General features: G+C 36.0%; 1 protein-coding gene across 1 annotated transcript; it reads left to right on the top strand.

Moving 5' to 3' along the window:
• The first annotated feature begins 18,603 nt into the window (after positions 1 to 18,603).
• Positions 18,604 to 19,317, top strand: LOC117916968. The gene has a single exon (XM_034833208.1). It carries the CDS (start codon positions 18,604 to 18,606, stop codon positions 19,315 to 19,317), a length of 714 nt encoding a protein of 237 aa, XP_034689099.1.
• Positions 19,318 to 19,746: the final 429 nt, after the last annotated feature.

The raw sequence follows: 19,746 nt of genomic DNA, 5'->3' as shown, positions 1-19,746 counted from the left end.
TATTTTATAATCAATTTAAGAATGTTTTATTTATAAAATAATCTGAATCACAAACAAATTCAATATATTTTTCAAGAATCGATACAATATCATTCTCAATCCATCAACAAAATCAAACTCATAAAAAATAGTGTTGATCCATAAAAAATCAAGAGGCTTCATGAGGACGAGGAGAGACCAATGAAGAAAGCTATCAGTATGCTAGAGAAAGATACAACATCAAAGAATGTTGAAGAGAAGCACGAAAAAAAAAAAACCAAAACCTTCATGACAACTTGTCATCTTGTGCGCAAATAGAATCTAACAATAAGAAAATACCAATTTGCGTCATTTTGTTGGCAAATAAAATCTAACAATGAATAATAAAGGAGAGAGAAACAAAAACGAATGCTTTACAAGTTGAGAATATAAGTTTATTTAAAGATGAATAATATTAAAAGACATTAAATGTGAAAGTTATAAAATTTTTAATGTTGTCATTGAATGATTTTCAATTTGAATCATTTCTTCATCTAATTTTGAATTATTAAATTTTATGTGATGACTGTATGATGATGCAGCTAATGAATTTGCAGATTTGTTTAACTCATATGAAGAATTGACTAAATTATATGCACGATTATCTGATGCATATGATGCAAGACTACCTATCCTAAAAGATCTAGATGAACTAGCTCTACTTAATCCCTTTATAATATTACTCATTGTCACAGAAAGTAATCACAATATTATCCTTAATAAATTCATATAATTTCCTAAACAACGACCACTACAAGCGGATCAACAAGGGACTCACGCTCTTTTCACCCTTAAACACCACTATCTAGGCTCACCAAGCCGTTCATAGGAAATTCAATTCGAACTAAGTCATGACTAAATTAGTGATTAAAGATTGTGTCAATTCATAATACCACTCAATTGTTAAGCAAAACGTGGCTCTAATACCATTCACACCTAGGACATAAAACAGGTCATGCACATAAAAGATTAATTCTATTTAAGGAATCCAAACATAAAAACAAATATATTTAATGTCTAATTTTGTTTAATTTATTGTAGAAAATGGAACATAAGAACAAAGAAATTGATCTCAAAATAAACTTTGTATTGAAAATTTATACCTTGATTACAAGAGAGTTTTGATTACAAACTGGCTTGTTGACAACAGATGAATACAAAGGAATATATTTTTGGAATAAGAGAGAGATTACAAAAGCTAAGAGAAAATTTTTAGGGAACACTCTTGAAGGCTCTGATCTCCACTTTGCTCGCTCTGCCTTGTGATGAAGGTTGCCTCTCTATTTATGGAGAAAGTGGTCGAACGTGAGTCTTGATGGAATCCATGGATTTGAAGTAGAATTGAATCCGAAAATAATTGCAGAAGATAATTGGCCACTTTTTTCCATGCTTCAGACGAAGAAATTAAATCTTGTCAATGGGTTATAGGTAAGAAGACCATGTTTCTTCACGTGTTTTTTTGGAAATCAAAGTTGCCAAATGAAAAACAACTTTTACTATTTGATCACTAATTGAACGTTATTCACTACTATTTGAATAGTTTATTTATTTATTTTTACTGGATAAATACAATGAAACAAATATACAAATATACAATTGTACAAAAGATTCTTGAAATCTTTTATCTAGATTAACCCATAGGTCCACTATATAGGATGAACTCAGGGTCTACATATAAATCATCTGATAAAGCTATGTTTTCAATTTCTTCCTTATCTTGATTATCAACAAACTATTTGAGAGTTTGAATAAGTCCTTGCCGATATTGTTCTAAATCTATAACAACTACTAATGAAGCTTGACATTTGTTTTTCAGAGTTAGGAATTCTTCTTGAGTTGGCCCTTGAGAAGAGCTTGCTAAATCTTTTGAATTTGAAAATTTTGGCCTTGAAATTATTTGAAAAATATTTTGTTGACACATGAACTCTTGATTGAATTTATCCCACCATTTGATGTTGAATTCTTTGAAGAGAGATAATGGAAAATGAGGAGATTGCTCTTGCTTCTTGATAATATTCAATGGAAGAATCCATCGAATTCTTAATCTAGAATAGAACGTCAGGAGTCTCGGTTGAGTGATAGACTGAGATGGAGTCTTGCTCTTATAGAAATTGAATTTTTCTTGAATTTCAGGAGGAAAAATGGAGTCTAGTAAACCGATGAACGTCCACCATTTTTTAAACCAAGTTGGAAATTGGGCATTGTAGCCTCTTGAAAATTGAATAAACCATGAATGCTAATAACTTTACAGATAGAACATGTTATACCAGACATTCATGTAATCTATGCAATTGTAGCTCATGGGATGGAAAGGTTAACTAAAGCCTTGCAAATAAAGGGCTTTTAATTCCAATAAGTTAGGGTCACGACTCTAAGAATTTGATATTTGGAGAACGCAATCTTATGAGGATTATTTTTATTAGTATTATGAGTAATTTCGATTGAATTAGTATCAACTAAGATAAACTCATAAAATCGATGAGTTTTCAAAGGATCATTTGAATTAAAATTGACTCCTTGATGAAAAATGTAAGGAAGGACTTTAGGAACTTCTTCAAAATTGAACTCAGGTTCAATGAAATCAATTTCTTATGTTTTAGTGTAGACCCTCCATTTTGTCATACTAGCACATGTCCTATTATGTGTTCGTTTGGTACTTTACTACAATTCCCTAGTGGCACATTACTACTCATGTAGCTTATCTTTTCTAAGCCACATTGGAGACTTTGGTTAAGGGACTCATCTAACCCTATTATGACTCTTAGTCGTCCTAATTTAGACTTAGGCTTCTTTTTCATTTTTAGGATAGCTTTTAGGTACACTTGACTCATTAGGCACCACCTTAGGCCCACTTAGGCACACCGGGTCCATTTAGATGCACTTGATCCCACTTAGGCACTGTCCTAAACACCTTAGGCTGACTTAGGCACACTGGGCCCATTTAGATGCATTTGACCCACCTAGGCTCACTTGGGCCCATTTTGGCACACCTTGGCCCACTTAGGTATACCTAGTTTTGCTTAGGTCATCTTTTTGGCACATCTTACATGTCTCATGTGGCTTGCATGACTTGCATGACTAGTTTTTGTAAAATCACATGACTTGGCTTTTTTATTATTATATTTTTATTTATTTTATTTATTATCTTGTCTATTTCCTCTTTTATTTTATTTCCCTATTATTTTGTCACTTTTCCGAAATACTTGTCTTTACTTATTTATTTTAATTTTATAATTTTGTTTAAATGTTTATTTATTATTATTATTATTATTATTATTATTATTATTATTATTATTATTATTATTATTATTATTACTACTACTTTTACTCATTTTTATCATGATTATTATTATTACTTTATTTAATATATTAACTTCAAAATTTTGTAGGGAAGTACACCAATGGAAAGATTGAAGGAGATCACAACCTAAGTTGGACAACACAACCGCACCATGAGGATTGACTTTTCAATCATGCGGAAGGAGAGAAGGGCTACATTTTAAAGAGGAATTCAAACTGCATTTTGAAAAGGAATATGGACGACATTTAGGAGATATACGAGTGGCATTAGGAAGATGACAAAAATATTTTTGGAAAGAAAAATAAGGTAGACCAAAAGAGGCAAATTTAGTCCACGATTGAGAGAAAAATGTACATGAGAAAGGAAAATTGGAGGGTTGTGAAGTTGTGGGATTCAACCCTTGATAGATATGAAAAAGGAAATAAAGAGAAGCTAACATTGAGACGTGATGAAGGGATAAGTCAATGTGATTTTTTTGGGGAAAGACTATCTTGATGGAAAGGAATTTTGGAAGGTTTTAGGGGAAGGGTTGTGATTTTTGGAAAGTAGGGAATCAGTCCGTGTAGGAGAGATATCAATTTTATTTATTTATTTATTTATTTTTTCTGAAATGTAAATTACCAAAGTTGTTGGGTATGTGCAAAGGAATAATTCAACATGTATGTGGATGGAATGAGGGATGTGTTCAAGGGGAAAATTCTGATCATGCTTGACTATCACCGATGACATTACTAGTTTTATACGGACTGGTGATGTGTTCTTTCCATGTTGGTTGAGGAATAGGATGATTAGTGCAGCAAGCCCGGGTCAAATGAAAATGTGCAAAACACAACATGGAGTGGGGGCTTTAGAGGGGACCGGGGAATCCAAAGCCATCGGGGGAATTCTAGTTTGGGTCAGCGAATAGTTGATTGAGCAATGGGAAAATATCATGTTGGTTTTTGATAGAGGATTCTCGGTATGTAAAGAGAAGATATTCAGTGTAACTTTGAGCGGACACAGGCTGGTGGTGTTTTGGGATAAATAGAGGATCGAGAGAAAGACATCATTCTTTTTGGAGAAGGAAGGTCAACATATGTGCGGATTTTGGTGAGGCTTTTTTGGGATTTTCAGAAGCAGATTTAGTAGATTTTTGGTGAGGGATTCTTTGGGGCTCCAGTGGATAGAATTGGAGATGGGAGGAGATTTCACACGAGATTTTTGAAAAGGACTACACACCATTTAGTGGAAGAATAGCCACCTTTCTCTAAGCTACACAACCACGAGTAGTCCACCTAGAAGACCACATATCAAGTCCTCCATCCACACGACTGCAAATTTTTGGGAGACTCTCCAAAACAACCCTCTCTAGACAGCCGCACACCATTACGGATTGCTTTGTAGCACGCATAGTCGACAAGGTAAGCTATTTTTTTTTTCTGTATTGTGTTTTATTGGAAAAGTTAAAATTTTACTTCGTTTCGGTTTGGATTTACTATGTCGGGTTGAAAGGCTTTGATTTTTTTATCTAGTTTTAGTTTTGATTTGTTATATCAGATTGTGGAAGTATGAATTTCATTTAGATTTAACTTTGATCCATTATATAAAGGTTCAAATTTTGTTCAATTTTAGTTCTGACTCATCATATTAAATTAAGAAAAATCGATTTTGTTTAGTTTTAACTTTGATTTATTATATTTAAAAAAATTATTTGATTTCTGTTTAATTTTAGTTTTGATCCATTGCATTAGATTGAAAAAGTTTGAGTTTTGTTTGGTCTTAGATTTAGATCCTATTTGAGTATATGTGTTTCTTAGAATTTAGGCAAATAAGTTTAACTAATCTCAAATCATTGTATCCATGCTACAGGTCTATTAATTTCTATTTCCTAGTTGATCAAATTTGGGTTCATGAGTTTGTCAAATTTCCATCTAATTAGTTTAATAGATTCTCATTTCATTATACCCATATTTTATGCTTGTTGATTTGAATTCTTGATTTACCTTATTCTAGTTTATTGTTTTTTTTAGTTAATTAGTTTAATTAATCCAACACTAATTAATTCATGTTTCAAAAATTGTAATTTAAGTTAGTGAATATAATTGATTCTATGCATTAAAGACTCTGTTTAAATTTGCTTTGGTTGGTTTCTAATTCATTGTTTTAGGTTTGAGTGTTTTTATATTTTTTTAGTTAGTCAATATAATTGATCCAATGTGTTTAAGATCGTGTTCTGAATTTACTTTGGTACATTTCTAATTCATTTTTAGGTTTGAGTTTTATTTATTTATTTATTTCTTAATATAATTGATCCCACAAGTTAAAGATCTAATTTAAAAATTTGTTTTGGTTAGTTTTTAATTCAACTTTAGGTTTAAGTGTTCTTATAAAATTTTAGTTTGTTAATGTAGTTGGTCCTATGTGTTAAAGATTTGGTTTTAGATTTGCTTTAGCTAGTATTTAATTCATTTTTAAGCTTAGATTTTATTTTAATAATTTTAATTTATTAAGAAAGCTGGTTCCATGTTTGAAAATTTATATTTGTTTTTAGTTTGGTTACTTCATTAATGTCATGTCTATTTTTTTTTTAAATGTTAGTTTAGTTGCTTTGGAGATATTATGCTTAGTTTATTTTCTTTTAAAAATTATAGTTTAGGCATCCCATTGATCTTGATATTCCATGTTTCTATAATTTATTGTTGTTGGTTTATTGATTTAAATTTAAGGATAATAAAAATATTCTTAAGTTATTTAAATTTAGTTTCCATTAATTTGTTTGCTAATTTGTGCTTTTAAAATTCCATGTTTAAGTTTTCTAAATTTAGTGTAAGCTTGTGTTCAAGGCTCTTTATGTTTGGATCCCTTTGAATATGTTATTCTATGCATTTGTAGTCATCTATTGTTGGTTTATTGATGTGATAATTGATTATTTCGTATACTTTGATCATTTTTGCTATGTTAATTAGATAACAAGCATGCTAGGATTTTTATTTTATTTTATTATTTATTATCTAACCCCTCATGTCTTGTGGAAGCACATTACAAGTCACCCATGCTATTTAGGTTTGCTTCTTACCTTTGTATCTTAATTCCATATATGTATTGCTTTATATATGATCGTTATGTATTGCCTCGCATGCGATTGTCAACCTGTCTAGCATATCTTTTGCTTGTTTGTTTAGCTTATTATGTTTGATTAAGAGACTCGGGTAAAAAAAACATGTTGTGTGTTTCATTTTTCAAACTAACCATTGATGTCTTGTGATAGCGCTTAAGAAGCAGTCCAGGTACACACCTTAAAATTTTTTTTATAGCTGTGATTGGTTTTCTTGTTAGGCATGTTATTTTTGAAATCATCTAGCTTACTTAGGCATCTATAATCAACCAATTAATTGCCACATTTTCCTCAACTTAGTTAGTAGAGACCTTTGTAGGGCTTAAAGGGGTACTACCCTTTTAGAGGTACATTTCCAATAAGTAACCTGATCTTCGGACCTAGACTCGGGTTTTTCAAATACACGTTTTTCCAAAAACTATGTTGTCACTTTTTTTAGGGTTTTTTTTCTTGTTTTATTCTCCCTTTTAAAATAAAATAAAATAAGTAGTGACTCCGACTTTTTCAAAACTAATTTTTCAACATACAAAAGCGAGTCTCACCGATTGAGTGGAGAAGCATATGAAAAATGCGGGTCCACAAATTGGCGACTCCACTAGGGATTTTGAGGGTCAAGTTTAAACTCTATTTGAGGAAAATGTGGCATTTAATTGGTCGATTAGAGGGTACCCTTTTTTTTTTAGGTAAGGTGATTTGATATGCTTTCTTGTTTCGTTTGCTATCTTATCATGTTTGATCGCCTTGAGTGATCACTTGATTGCTTGCTCACTTCAACATGATTCACTCTCACATATGTTAAATAGAACTTTGTTTGTATGATGCCTATCTGTTTGGTATGATTGCTTGTTGCATGACAACCTTTGCTCCTACATGATTGTATGATTGCTTGTCTCTGTTTACTATCTCACTTTATATCTTAGGTTTTTTTTATGCACCCACATCCTTCACTGTGCACTTTAGATTATCCTTGAGTGTTGAGATATGAGAGAGCCTTCACCATTAAGAAAACCCCTGGGAAAGCGAGGAAGTGCATGTGTGGAGGTGATGACTACCTTACATGAAAGCACCCCGTTTCCTTGGAGGCATGCAGAGGGTTGCATACCGCCAGAGAATACGATCGCTTTTGTTAAGGATCCTTTAACCCACCCATTTTATCTTATAGAGCCACCTCAACCTTATAGGTTAGCCTAAACCCAATTAGGATCTCATTCCTACATGTGGGTGCATTTGTGGACCTTCAGAGCTGCCTTGGTCACAGTTGGATTCAGTTACCTTCTCGATAGTCTCATTTTACTGTGATCAGATATGAGTATTAGTTTGAGTATACTTTAGCTATATGCTTGATTACCTTTTAGTCGATTCCTATAGAGCTACCCTTGGACTGCGGCTCATCCAGTGTTTCTGTGTTTATAAGAGTATTTTCATGCCTAATCTGGATTCGCCTTCTTCGATTAGAGTCAGAGGTAGGTTGACCAGAGCATCAGATAAGCCAAACCAAAGATTAGATCAGAGAGACATGGACTCATAGGTAGTTACCATCAACCAGTTTGTTGTGGCCATGGCTTCGATTCAAGAGGCTATAGCTGGCTTTGGCTAGAGGATAGATGGATAGCAGACTCAACAAATCCTGACTCAAGATGGCGCATAGTATGACCCTGCAATACCACCACCTCCTCCACTTAGTCAGTCAGTTCCACATTCTACATCGTATATTTTATATAGTCAAACTGAAGCTACCCCACTTCCTGTCATAGCACCTATTTCGGCTTTAGAGAACACACACTCGTATGGATAGACTCGAGCAGAGGATGAGATAGATGAGGACTTCAGATGTAGCTATCAGTTGGGATGCTTTTGATGGAGCACCGGTGGCCAGTTTACCGGCCCAGTTTAGGATGTCGGAGATTGAGAGGTATACTGGCATAGGTTGCCTTAAGATCCATTTGAGGCTATACAGTACTATGATGAGGGCCCATGGGTTGGATGGGGCCCAATTGATTATGTTTTTCCCCATGTCTTTGAGTGGTGCGGCGCAATGTTGATTTGCTTCATTAAATGTTTCACATTGTAGGACATGAGATGATTTGACATAAGAGTTTTTGAGACAGTTTGCATTTAACACTATCATTGATGTCTCGAGGAGAGAGCTAGAGGCCTTGAGACAAAGACCAGAGGATTCGATGACTTCATTTATTTCCCGATAGAGGGAAAAGACTGCACAGATTGTTGATTGTTCTTCAGAGAATGATCAAATTAGTATGATTTTGAGGAGCTTACAACCTAAATTTGCTAGACACTTGATGGGATTTCCCCATACAAGTTTGGATCTTTGGTATAGGCTTTATATGGTATAGAGGAGGGCATTGCTAGAGAATTGTGGATCGAGTCTTCCCCTTTCGATTCAAATGGGAAGAAGCCTTCAGGAGGATAGAGACTGGGAGATGTGGGTACTATCAGTTCAGCAAAACTAAGACCTCCTAGACGCTACCAGACAATTGGGCAGACTTCAGGAGCTTCCTACCCACAACTTTATGTTCAGTATAGGCCGCCCGCTCTTTCCAAGCCCATGACTCCTACATACTTACACCCGACCTCGAAGCCTGTTTTTGCTGCATAGGTCTCCTAGAGACCTCTTGCTTTATACCCTCGGCCTCGAGCCCCACAGACTACTATTCCTTTTGTATAAAGGCTGATACGATAGTTCTCCCAGATAGGTATGCCTTTGAGCCGAGCTTTCTAGAAGCTCATGGAGGGTGGTTTTTTTTTTTTTTTACTCAATTAGCTCCTAAGCCTGTACCCCAGCCCGTGTGTAGACCCTCCATTTTGTCCTCCTATCAGATGTCCTTTACAGCAATTCCCTGGTGGCCCATTACTACTCGCGTGACCTATTTTTTTATTTTTATTTTTTAGCCACCTCGGGGACTTTGGTTGAGGGATTCATTTAACCCTATTGTGACTCTTGGTAGCCCTAATTTAAACTTAGGCACTTTAGGTTCACTTAGATCCACTTAAGCACTTTACGTTCACTTAGATACGCTTAGACACCACCCTAGGCCCACTTAGTCTCACCTTAGGCCCGTTTAGGTACACTGGGTCTATTAAGATTTTTTTTTAGCGTGACTTATATGACTTGTGTGTTTGCATGGCTCGTGGGACCCAATTTTTGTTAATTTGTTTATTTTTATTTATTTTTATTTTATTTTTAGTTTTAGTTTTATGATTATCATTCACTTTTTATTGGTTATCTTCCTCTTTATATTATTTTCTTTAACTTATTTATTTATTTATTATTTTTACCATATTCTGATTTTTTTTACTTATTTATCTATTCATTCAATTATTTAACTTCTAAAATTTCATGTTTTTTGCAAGGAAACTTACCATCGGAGTTTAAGGAAAGTGGGACTCTCCTTGGAAGGTTTTGGAGGGGAATTTGAAATTGGAAAGAATCCTGTTAAAAAAAAAAAAAGGAAGATATCACCATGCAAGGATGGTAAGTGGCCAGCACGCATGTGAAAGATCTGGACAGTCCACATATTGAAGGATCCCTACGAGTGCAAGGCGGGAACAAGTATGGAAGGAAGAATTTTTAGCAGATTCTTGAGGAACTGAGGAGGAGTGTTAATGGCTGGACTTTTTTTTTCTGAAGAGAAAGATGATCAGATTTTTGAAAGGATACACGAGATTGTTGAAAGGAAAGATGACCAGATTTTGGAAGGGAGTATGATGGGATTTTTGAAAGAGGGATGCACCAGATTTTTGAAGAGGGATGCACCAGATTTTTGAAGAGAGATGCACCAGATTTTTGAATGGAGCGGACACAAATTCTGATCAGGATAAAGGTGCAATTGCACCATTGGGAAGACGACCACCAACCAGCCGCACCATTTTTGATACATTTTCAGGGCGCATTGAAGAGAGGAAAGGAAAACTGACAACAACATTGGCATCCCGATTCCTGAACCTCGATGATGGTCCACCTCCAATTTGCACATCAATTCTTCATCCACATGCTGCCATAAGCAAAACGGCTGCATCCTTGAAAGAGTTGGACATAACACACAGTCCGCATGAGAGAACACAGTCCATGCATGAGGAAAAGTGGACATGTAGTCCACCATTAGTGCACAATACGCATATAGTAGGCTGTGAGGAGATCCTTTTTTGTATTTTTAGAAAGAAAAGTCAACATGGTAAGGATTTGATTACTTACCAAAGAGGATACATGGCTGCATCCTATAGAATCTCCAAGTGAGTCACCACATATGCACTTTCCATATATCCGCGGAGATGAAAAAAAGAAAAGGAGTATTCGATGGAATGGGAGGCTGCAGTTTAGGAAGGGACGGAGAGAATATATTATTTTCTGGGAGCAGAGAGATCCACACGGAGAAGGGGCTTTTGAGGGAGGAGACTTTTTCTTTTGGAGCAGAAATTCACATACAAGTTTGGGAATGGACGGAGAGAATAGATTATTTTATGGGAGCAGAGAGATCCACACGGAGAGGGGGCTTTTGAGGGAGGCTACGGTTTGGAAGGGATCAACCTGCTTTTTGAAACGTGAGAGGCTGCTGTTTAAAAAGGATCAACCTACGTTTTGAAGCATGAGAGGCTGCTGTTTGAAGTGATCGGATGAGGGATTTTTAGAGCCTTTGAGGATGCTGTTTGGGAGGAGATTAGTAGGCATTTTGAAGGGATCATAGGTTGTTGTTCGCACAAAGATCAGTCCACATTTTCAGAGCGTGAGGAGTTGCTGTTTGAGATGATCCGAAGAGAGAGTTTTGAGAGCACACGAGAGGCTATTTCAAGGGATATAAAAGAGAGAGTTTAGAGAGTGCGAGAGGGCCTGTTTCGAAGGGATCAGTGCAAGGAGATTTGAGAGCAAAGAGGCGGCTGTTTGAACTCACTGACGGAACCATCTGGACAGCAGCCCATTCATCCATGCATCTTTGAAAACGATGAATCCTCCAATTCCCGTCATTGTTAACTACACAACCAGGCCATATTTTATTCTCTTCTAGCCACTAGAGTGCTGCAGATTATAAAAAAAAAAAAAAAAAAAAAAATTCTGACCTATAATACATAAAAGAACTTGGTTCGGGTACTTATGGAATTGTATCTTATGGAAAGAGGAAGATGGCCGCCACATAAGCCATGCATTAAGAGATGATTTTCTGAAACACGCAAAGAACGACATGCATCCAAGAGTGGTCTTCCTACAACAGATTCAACAATATGCATTCTTGAAGGCAAGTTTTTTTTTTTTTTTAAATTTTATTTTAGTTTAATTTTAATTTATTTCGTTAGTTTAGATGTTTTTTTTTTTTTTTTTTTTTTTTATAATTAGTTTAATTAATTCTACATGATAAAGTTCTTATTTTTTCATTTCAATTTACTTTAGTGCTGATTTTTCTTTTAGTTTAGATGTGTTTGTGAGTTTCTAACTTTTTGGTTTAATCAATTTTATGTGAAAAAAAAAATCATGTTTCTTTTAGTCTACTTTGGTTCAATTTAACTCATCTATTTAGTTTAAATACTTTTGTAGTTTTAGATCATTGAAAAAATTAATTCCATGTTTGAAAGTTCATACTTTTAGTTTTCTTTTATTTGATTTTGTTCATTTTAATTAGTTTAGGTAATTTTATAATTTTAGTTTATTAATAAAATTAATCTATGTTCGAAAGCTCACTTTTTTTAGTTTGCTTCAATTTAATTTGGTTCATTTTGATTAGTTTAGGTACTTTTATAGTTTTAATTCATTAATAAAATTGATTCTATATTTGAAAGTTCATGCTTTTAGTTTACTCTGATTTGGCTTCACTAATCTATTTAGTTTAGGTATTTTCTATAATATTAGCTTATTAATAAAATTAATTTTATGACTGAAAATTCACATTTGCTTTGACTTAATTTCGTCCATTTTAACCAGTCTAGATGCGTTTGTGTGTTTGATTGATCATGTGTTAATTCTTGATTGTTATTTTTAATTGATTTGTTTTTCGAAAATAGTCATTAATTCTTGGTGGGTATATCGTTAGCTTATATGATCTAAGTTCGAATAGTTTATTGCTTTGGTAGTGATTCGTGCCTAATTGGTGTCTCAGCTGATTCATGTCCAGCTGGTGCTCCTTGATTGAGGGATTAATCAACAAAATTTATAACCTATTATACCATATACTAGGGTAGCAAAGACAAAGCTACTATAGCATAGTGGCTTTAGGATCGTTCACTGGGATGGGTTTTCACTTCACAAATGATATTAATTCAAAGCTGAATTGGTGCCTTTTCATTTCAAGGTTAGCTTTAAAAGAAAACATAAAGACGTTTGAATGAAAAAGGTTTGGTTTTAAGCTAACCAAAAGTAGTAGTAACTGATTTTACTTAGAAAAGTGTTTCTTGGAGTTTAGATCACTGGGCTCAGATTCCTCATACAAAAAGGAGAGTTCCGGTCACTTGTTTCTTTTCCTCGCATTAGAGAATTAACATATAGTTCCTTCTCCAACCGGTGTAGTACAGATGCTTCCCATTAATGGGTTCAAACACTAAATCCCTCTCACTGATGCAACTTGCAATGGCTCATACCTCTCACCTAGCACTTGCCATTCAAGGTGATCTTTAACCTTGGATTTCCCGTCAAAAGCTCGCAAGAGATAACTAATGGATGTCTCCTTGGAGTCCAAAAGCTTACCAAGTGTTGGCAATTCTAGAAAATCCTACCTTCAAGTCACCTCCCAAAGGCTCGCAAGGGGTAAACTAGTGAATCTCCATGGATGGAGATCACTTGCCTTACCAAGTGTTGGCCCAGGTGACTCCAAGGTGTTTTAAGCTAACTAAAAAGATAAAAACCATCAACGGGTCACACTTTCTCTTCATTAACAACTAAAACAACAAAACTTCCAATTTATGCATGTGAAAACTCACCCGACTTTCTTCACTCCAAGAGACAAAGAGCCTAGCCTCTCATCCTCTGAGGAAAAATCCTCAGAGTTTGATTGGCTAGAAAGAAAATGAAAATGAAAGAGAAGACAAGAATATATAGGAAAAACAGAGCAAGTGCTCTGTATTTTACTTGCTTCCCAAAACTGTACAAAGGATCCCCCTTGGAACCAAAACTCTAACACCCCCCAGAACAGGCTCCTCGGGCTCCCTTAATACCACAATTACACTTACAGCTATTACATAGATATTTTTGCCAAATTCCTAACTTAAAAACTAAGGAATTCTATCACTGGTGGTTTACAAGGAGAATTTGGGCATTTAGGCAACAAAAATCTAATGAAAAATATCTCCAAGTGTCGGTTACAAATATCGGGAAGCACTAAGGACCACTTCGCAGGTGACAAGTGAGGTCTGCGAAATTTCGCAGGTGAACAAGAAGAGCTGCGAAATTTCTTCATAGCAACCAGCTGATTCAACACCTTTGCAAAGTGGACTTCCATCTTGTGGTGTTTGGCTTCCATCGTGGCGTGAAGCTTCAGGGGAAATCCATAGCACTGTGCAAAAGTGTTGCGAAATATCTCGCAACAAAAGGCTGATTCCGCAGCACTTTTCTGAATCCTTCGTTCAGCTTGGATCAGTTGTCTTCCAAAGGCTGTAATTTCCTCATTTCAAATCCAAATTGCACACGGTTTGAAGCATTGGATTGTTGACTTCCTAAGCTTTCAAATGACATATTGTATGTATAATTTGGACTCCAGGAAGTGCTCCAAAAGTGGCTGCAGTGACTGTCATCAAGAGTGCTCCACGGCTGATTTCTCTTTGCTTCCCCTTTGCACTTCCACTTTGCTTATGGCAAAAGAGCTTCAAGGCTTTGATTCTTCATGCCTCTGAGCTTCCCATTCTTTTCCAAGGATTCCATATAACTCTCCTCCATCTCATAATGCTTTGGTGATCAAAATACTAACAAAAACACCAAAACTTACACATTTTGATTAGAATTGATTGAAAGGGGCCTTAACATGCTAATTGGGTTAAAAGACACTAACTACTACTCAAAAGTGTTTAAAAGGATTAATTATAAGCTATTAAATAGCACTTTTTGAGTAGTAATCAGGTAGTCTATGGTAAATTTTATTTTTCGGAGGCCATCGGAAAATAGTGAAGATTGACCTCCCTTCCCACCACTTCAATTTTCTCAGTTGTCATAAAACACTACTTTGTGATTTTAATCACTTTTGTTTTGCTTGGTATTTTGTTCCTTATGTCTTGTCGTTTTCAAATTAATTTCTTTTATTTTGAAATCCAACACTTTCCTTAAAAGATCCCTTTAAAAATCTATTTAAAAAAAATTCATTTAGAGTCCTTAGAATAAAAAAATCTCGTTTTCTTAAAATTTGCAACCATATTTTGATCGGTTTGCATCCTTCTCAATTTTCAACAAAAATTTTAGTTTCAAACAAAACACGAAACAAAGCTTGTGGTCCCAAATAAATGGGATAATTCTAAGCTCAATTCGTGTATATCGATTGGGGAATTGGTGAAACCCCTACATAAGAAAATCTTTTCAAAAATTATTTTTGTTGCCACTTTTGTCACTTGTTGAAATTATGTCTATCTTTTTTTTTGGAATTGTATACAAGATGAGTGTGATAATTAGTGTTTTCATATACTTTGATAATTTCTGCTATGCTAATTAGATAACGAGCATGCTAGGATTTCTATATTTTATTATTTATTATCTAACCCCTCATATCTTACAGAAGCGCATTGTAAGTTATCTATGTTGTCCAGGTATGTCTCCTATCACCTACTTTCTAAATTTTGTAAACAATCATGTTACTGTGAAATATGCATATGTTTGATAATCCTTAGGTGCTTAGATGTATGCTAGATTCGCTATGATTAAATACATGTTGTGTGCTTTACTTCTATACTAACTTTGATGTCTTGTAATAGCACTTAAGAAGCAGTCCAGGTACGTACCCTAAATCTTCTTCATGATTGTGATTGGTTTTCCTGCTAAGCATGTTATTTTTCGAAATCACCTAGCCTACTTAGGTATCTATGATTAATTGGTTAATTGCTATATTTCCCTCAACTTAGTCAGTAAAGACCTCTTTAGGGCTTAGAGGGGTGCTACCTCCTAGAGGTACCTTCCCAATAAGTAACCTGATCCTCGGACCTAGACTTGGGTTTTTTTTCAAAGACATGCTTTTTCAAAAATTATGGAGTCATTTTTCTTAGGGTTTTATTTTCCCTTTAAAATAAAAATAAAATAAGTGGCGACTCCGACTTTTCCAAAAAAAAAAATTTTCACAAATAAAAAGCGAGTCTCCCCGATCGAGTGGGGACGCACGTGAAAAATGCGGGTCCACACCGTGCCACCTCGCTTTAGGATGGATTTACATTGTTCTTACCATTAGGGTCTAAGCCATGACACGAACCATTGCATTGGTTTGAGACATGCTATACAGGACTTGATAAACCAGGGTTTGGTTAACTTGGGGTAGCCAAGTGTAACCACAAACCCTCTACCGGCTCACTCTATGAATGCAGTGCCACCACCCTCAGGTGATATCCATCATGTAGATTTTGTAGAGGATGACAACATATACATATTGAGTTGGGATGATGGATTGTCTGAGCCGATTGTTTTGGGTGATTGTTATGAGGTTGACACAGTGGGTTTTCAGACTTTTACATCGTTTAGTTTGATTTCAGATTGGGTACCATTTGAGTTGACTCCTACTGCACCGTTGGTTATGACATGTCAGGGCCCATCAGTCCTATTTATCCTATGCCTAGAGGATGATGATTTAGAGGGGAGAAATATATAGATCGTGACCCGCAGTGGGAGAGTAGCTTAACGCTCACCTCTAACGACTAGGCCATTTCATGGTGCAACCTCTCATGAGAAGGTTAGGAGAGAGGATGATGAGCTACTGATGCAGTTACAGAGTACACAGGCCCACATATCTATTTGGAGTTTGCTAGCATCTTCTAGTACTCATAGAGATGCATTGATTCGAGCCTTGAGTCAGATTCGCGTTGAGACCACCACTACTCCAAAGGGGTTGATTCATATGATGACGGCCGACAGAGCCACATGTATTGTGTTTTCAAATGTTGACTTTCCACCCAAGGGTTCAGACCATACACGCCCTCTATATATCACAGTTGGTTGTTCAGGCCACAGAGTTCCATCTGATCTGCTAGACAATGGCTCGACCTCGAATGTTTGCCAATTAGCTACTACTATTGCCCTTGGTTATGCACCTTCAAACTTTGGTCCCTCTACACAGATGGTCAGAGCATATGATAGTACTAAGAAGGAGGTCATGGGTACCTTGATGATAGAGTTGTTGATTGGTCTGGCTACATTCCCTACACTATTACAAGTTTTGAGGATTCCTACGTCCTTTAACCTGCTACTAGGTCGACCTTGGATTCACAAGATTGGGGCTATTCCATCTTTCTTTCATCAGAAAGTGAAGTTTATATATAACAGGCAGGCCATCATGGTACAGTCTTCTAGAGATATGTTTGCCTCTTCCAAGCCAGTGTTTTAGATTAGTCATAATGAAGATGATCTTTTTTTTATCGAGTTTACGTTTGATAAGGTGCAAACCCTTGAGGTTGAGGACTTCTGTAGAGATTTCATAGCTATGTTATTTGATCAACATAGCAATATGGTGGTACTTGACATGATAAGGGGTATGTCTTTTCTGCCTGACATGGGGTTAGGATGACGTCAGCATGGGCCCAAGGAGTTCAACTTGAGCCCACTTCACCATTTGATCTGTTCAGGGTGTCTACTATCGAGGTTGCCGAGGAGATCCAGATAGTTCTTGCTCCAAAGCTTATGAAGGATGCTACAGTTGGTGGCGATTTATTTGAGAGCACTATTAGCTCTATTGAGTGAGCATCCGACCTTGTGGACCCAACTTTTTCTTTTGATGTTTTATCAAGATTTGTTTCCCGCTCTGACGATGTTTTTATTGCTTCATTTATGGATTTGAGTATTTTTTAGTATTCGCCTGTCTCTTGTGATAATATTTCTATATTTGCAACCCATTCACCCACTTCATAGATATTTGATATAGATGATGAGATTGCGCAGCCCGATTCAGATAGAGACTCTTTTGATCATGACTCAGATCCCATAGATGAGAGAGTTTCACCTGCTACAGGGGATGTTGAGACAGTTGATTTTGGCACAAAGGACCAACCTAGAAAGCTAAAGATTGGTTCACCCTTATCTATAGACGAGAGGGATAGACTTATTCATTTACTCAGGTCATACTTGGATGTCTTTGCATGGTCATATGAGGACATGCCTGGTCTCAATCCCCCTATAGTCCAACACCACTTGCCTTTCCTACCACATGCTAGACCGGTTAAGCAGAAATTGAGGTGATTGCACCCACATTGGAGTCTACAGGTGAAAACGGAGATTCAGAAACGACTAAGTATTGGATTTATATCAATGGTTGAGTATCTAGAGTGGTTGGCTAACATCGTCCCTATTCCCAAGGATGACTTTCCTGTCACACATATTGATTTGTTGGTCGATAGCACCGTAGGCCATTCGATGTTGTCTTTCATGGATGAGTTTTTAGAGTATAATATGATTTTGATGGCTCCAAATGATATGGAGAAAATAACCTTTATTACTGAGTGGGGTACCTATTGTTACAGGGTTATGCCATTTGGGTTGAAGAATGCAGGAGCCACTTATCAAAGGGTTGCTACTACTTTATTTCATGACATGATGCATAGGGATGTTGAAGTTTATGTGGATGATATGATTGTGAAATCTTGAGGCAGAGCAGATTACTTAGTAGCTCTAGAGAGATTCTTTGAGAGAATTTGAAAATTCAAATTGAGGCTGAATCCCAAGAAGTTCACATTTGGAGTGACTTTTGGGAAATTGTTTGGGCATATGGTTAGTCAATGGGGCATAGAGGTCGACCTAGATAAAATCAAAGCCATACTTGACATACTTGTGCCGAGGACTAAGAAAGAGATCAGAGGTTTTCTGGGCAAGTTAGAGTACATCAGTAGATTCATAGCCAGATTGACAAACATATGTAAGCCCATCTTTCATCTATTGAGGAAGAACCAACCAAAAATTTGGAATGATGACTGCCAACTTGCATTTGAGAAGATTAAGTTGTATTTGTTTTCTCCTCCTATTTTAGTGTCTCCCATGCCGGGACTTCCACTTCTTCTATATTTGTCAATTTCAAACATGGCCTTGGGATGTTTGCTAGCTCGGTTGGATGACTTAGGGAAGGAGCGAGCTATTTACTATCTGAGTAAGAGGATGCTAGAGTTTGAGATGAGATATTTTATGATTGAGCGCCTTTGTTTAGTGTTGGTTTGGGCCACCAAGAGATTGAGGCATTACATGACAGAGTATTCAGTGCACTTGATTTCTCGCCTAAATCCGTTGAGGTATTTGTTTGACAGACCCACATTGATTGGTAGACTGATGAGATGGCTTGTACTTTTGATAAAGTTTGATATTCAGTATGTTTCTCAGAAGTCTATTAAGGAAAGCATTGTCGCCAATCACTTAGCCTCATTATCGATATCTGAGGGTAGACTAGTTGATGATGACTTTCCAGATGAGGAGTTCATTGCTATGACTAGCTTATCAGGTTGGCATATATACTTCAATGGTGCAACCAACCACTCAGGGTATGGGATAGACGTTTTGTTGATACCCTCCCAAGGTGATCATATTCTGAGGTTAGTTCGTTTGGCGTTTTCAGATCGACATCCCACCACGAACAACATTGTTGAGTATGAAGCATGTATCCTAGGTCTAGAGACTGCATTGGAGTTGGGCATTAGACAGATGTATGTGTTTGGTGACTCCAATCTAGTAATCAAACAGATTCAGGGAGATTGGAGAACTAAGGATGTAAAACTTAGGTCGTATCATGCTTATTTAGAGTAAAGGAAGAAAATGTCGCGATATTTCGGTGATATATCGCCGAAATATCATGTATCGGACCATCTCGACACGATATATGTTAGAGAAATATCGGTCCCATGATATTTTATGTATTTATCGTGAATTTTACTTATTTCTCGTGATTTATTGGCATTTTATAATTTTATCTTTAATATATCGCGATAATTTGGACGATCAAATGAGGATCAATAATGTAGTCAAACCTTTAAAAATGCCTCAGGATCATCGCAAGGGCTCGAACCCCAGCCAAAAGGTTTGGCTGGATACGAGCCAACCGTTGGGGCAAGTTTGCCCCTTGATATATAACGTGCATCAAGTATATATAAAGTCAAATTCATCATATAAACATAATTTTAAAAAAATGTTTTAAAGAACAAATTAATTATAATTATTTTATAATTAAATAAAATT

Source organism: Vitis riparia, chromosome 6 (genome assembly GCF_004353265.1).
Source record: "Vitis riparia cultivar Riparia Gloire de Montpellier isolate 1030 chromosome 6, EGFV_Vit.rip_1.0, whole genome shotgun sequence".
Classification (NCBI taxonomy): Eukaryota; Viridiplantae; Streptophyta; class Magnoliopsida; order Vitales; family Vitaceae; genus Vitis; species Vitis riparia.
The sequence above is the reverse complement of the archived record's forward strand: the minus strand, read 5'-3'. Positions and strand labels throughout refer to the sequence as shown.